The 3,463-nt window shown below is 34.1% G+C and overlaps 1 protein-coding gene across 1 annotated transcript in view; it reads right to left on the reverse strand.

Moving 5' to 3' along the window:
- The window catches only part of GGTG_12546 (hypothetical protein), a gene marked incomplete at both ends in the record, with an annotated part of 2,394 nt that extends 1,792 nt beyond the window's left edge, over positions 1-602 (reverse strand). The window contains 2 exons of the mRNA XM_009230446.1: positions 232-369; positions 587-602. Coding sequence (XP_009228710.1) covers positions 232-369; positions 587-602 — 154 coding nt within the window. The remainder of the gene's footprint in view (positions 1-231; positions 370-586) is intronic.
- Between the last annotated feature and the right edge of the window lie 2,861 nt (positions 603-3,463).

Here is a 3,463-nt window from a genome sequence, read left to right on the forward strand (position 1 = left end):
TATTTAACGATTTTATGGTTAAGGGTAGGTTAAAAAAAGGAAAATGGAAAATTAACAATAAATTTAAAGGTAAGCTATCACAAAGTAAACAGTATATACTGTCGTAAGGAAGCCTTAGGCATAAATATCAAATGCCTAAGGCATCGGAAAAGCGGTCCCCCTGCCTGGAAGCGTATGACGCTTCCAGGCGTTAAAAGGGAAGCTTAATAAGCAAGGAGGACAGGGAGTTACGTATATATAAAGGGCAAAGGCCCCTACGGGGACCTGCACTACAAATCCTTTCCTCCTTAAAACATATTAACCGGAATAGCCTTATACCGTGCTTATCCCTTTTGCTTGCAACAATTATAAGCCCGGCAACTTTTAAACCTTTTAACGTAAAGTAAAAGGCTTAGCAATACGGATTTATTCCCTTTTCATTACCTTTATTAAATCGTTCTTAAACGCGCTTTTCCAAGCGCGTTTATCCTTTTTTTCCTTTCCGCAATTTTTTTACGGAAAAATTCCTACGTTTCCAAAACCTCCTTCGACAAAGTTTTTTTTACCGAAGCAAATTTTGTTATTAATCCCGAACGTTGCCAAAAACCTTTGTTAAATTCCATTTTTTTAATTTTTACGTTTTTACGCTTTTAAAGCTTTTAACCTTTTATCCTTTACCGCTTTACTTTTATAAGCTTCCGGTTGCTACCAATTATGGGTGGTACGGATAACGACCTTTTTGTAATAGCGCTATTTAAAAATTAAAAACAATGGCTTACGTAATTTACGGCGCTTTGTTAAAACGCATTAATTTTAAGGATTTGGAATTAAATTAACCTTAATTTAAAGTTCCCGAACGACGTACAGGCCGACGAAACCCTAAATTTCGATTCCTTTGCAGCAAAAGCCCGGGCCAAGCACGTTAAAAACCATAAATTTAAGCGCTTGGCTTAGCAAACGATTTTTTCGACCGAAAAGAAAAAAGCTTGTTTAAAGGCTTGGCAAAACAAAAGCGAAGCCACGCGAAGATTTAATCCCGAACCCTTTTAAGCCCTTTCGGTTTTTACCGAAAGTAATTTTAAAGCTAAGCATAAAAAAGCGCTTAAAGCAAAAAATACCGCGAGCAAAACCGCTTCGAAAAAAATTACAACCCTTTCCAAATGGATTAACTTTTTCGTAAACCTTGTCGCGTTTGCAAACGCGCAATTAAAAGCTTAAACCAACAATTACGTTACTTTTTGTAGCACCATTATTTGTTTAAAAGCGCTTTACGTTCCCATTTCCATAATGGAAATTTAAATAATTTTTTAAAAGTACCGCAATACGGTTAAAAAGGCCGTTAGCATTACAAATGTTAACCAGTAATTCCCAAAATTCCAAGCGATTTTTATTTAAACCAAAATTAAAACGTTTTTAAAATATAGGGCTTTACGCTTATACTTAATTTTTTTAAGCATATAAAGCGCTTCGACCCTTTTTGGGCAAAGCGCTACCGTTAAAAAATAGTTACGGGCGACTTTACGGGAAAAATGGATACTTTGGTTACCAAGTTTTTAACGATTTTTTTTTAGCACCGCATTAATAATTCGGGCACCAAAAAAAAGCTCGCGTTTCCGATTTTCGGGGGCGCATTTAAAAATAAAAACAAAAAAGCTAAAAGCATTTAACGAAATAATGCGATAACGTACGAATGCCCGGCTTGCATTTAAAACCATTTTTAAAAACCGGAAAATTGTTAAAAGCTCGTTTACGTGCTTACCGGCGATTTCGAACGTTTTCGCAACAAACCAAGCAACGAAAAATGCAAAAAAATTAAAAAGTCCCTGGAAAAAAACCGTTGGAAATTATTTAAAAAAAAAATTTTTCCAAAAGCAAATTTAAAAATTCCGTTTAAAAAAAGCAAGCCGAAAGCGCGTTAAGCTCCGGTTCCCGAGCTTTAAAAAAAATGGGATTTAAACGCGGCCGTACTTAAAATGCTTTTGCTTTAAAGCGTTTTTTCGGCTTTCGATATTATAAAAAATATTTATTTTAATAGCACGCTATTCGATAATTGCGGTTCGCTTTACATTATTAACGATAAAAAGCGCTTTAACGAAAGGTTATTCCAATCGTTAAACGGTACCGAAACGGTTTAATACGGCACTTAATACCTTCCGATCTTGGAACGTGGCATTTGTACGCTTTTTGGCTTTTTAAACGGAAGCGGAAACTTTAAGCTTTATAACGTCGTTTTAGTAAAAGGCTTTTATATTAATATTATTTCGGAAACCCGTTTAAACGCTAAAAGGGTATGGTTTTGCGGGAAAAACGCGATTTTGCGCATTGGGGAAATTACTAACGGGAAAGTAATTAAACGCTTTTAGCGCAAAAATAACATAATATTTTATAAATACAAACTTGTTGCTATTTACTTTATATTAATTACGTTGCAATCTTTCCCAAAAAATACGGTTTTAGCTTTTGCAATTAAAAAATTTTTACGCTGCAAGCGTATTACGCATACGTAACGTCCATTTTCGGATTTTACAAAACCGCAAAAAAATACCGCCGACTTTTGGCATTTGCGCAATGGTTATTTGGAATTACAAACGCTAAAAGCTTTCGTTTGGAACGCCCGGAACGTTAAAATTAAAGGACCCAAACGGATTAAATGCGAAACATGCGCAACAATTTATGCTATAACCGTCGTTTTTAAACGCTTTATAAAAAGGGCTATGCGCCTTTTTTAAAAAGTTTGGTTTAATTTATTTAATTACCCTAAATCGAAATTAAGGATAAATTGGGTTTTGCTGTTAATAAACAAATATAGCGGCAAAATTTAAAGCTTTACATTTCCAAATAAAAAGGGATCGACGGTTATTAAAATCTTAAAAAAATGGGAAGCGTAAGTAAAAAAACAATACGAATTGTTTATTATTACCTTTAAATACGACCAAAAAAAGTTCATTATATTTGTAAAAAGGTTTTCGAAGTACGAAAAATGGGCTTAAATTAAAAGCATCGTTATTAAAACCTTACCGTTATACATTTACAAACCTAACGGGATAATCGAACGCACGGGACAAAACGTTATTACGAAAGGAATATGCATGCGCAAAAGCGTAAAATTTTTTAAACATTTATAGCCGGAAACGGTTTACGTTACCGTTTGGTTAAAAAATATAAATTTTTTACCGTCGAAAAGCATGCGCGTTTTTAACGATATCCTTTTAAATTGGTTTCGGGGGTAGTTTCGGCATTACGCCCCGGAATTTTTTACGGGTTTAACAACCAATTTAAAACCGGATTGGGACGGCATTTACGCTTACGGGTGCAAAATTTATCTTTTAAACGTAAAAAGGTCCCATAACGCGGATTTTAAGCATTTTAAAATTAATTTTCGTACCGGGGTTAAATATTTGGTAAGCTATTAAATTTTTAACATTTACCGGATTTGGGTCCCGTTAAAAAAAAAAATAATAATTACAAAAACGTTAAATTTAAT

This window comes from Gaeumannomyces tritici (genome assembly GCF_000145635.1).
Source record: "Gaeumannomyces tritici R3-111a-1 unplaced genomic scaffold supercont2.9, whole genome shotgun sequence".
Taxonomy (NCBI): domain Eukaryota; kingdom Fungi; phylum Ascomycota; class Sordariomycetes; order Magnaporthales; family Magnaporthaceae; genus Gaeumannomyces; species Gaeumannomyces tritici.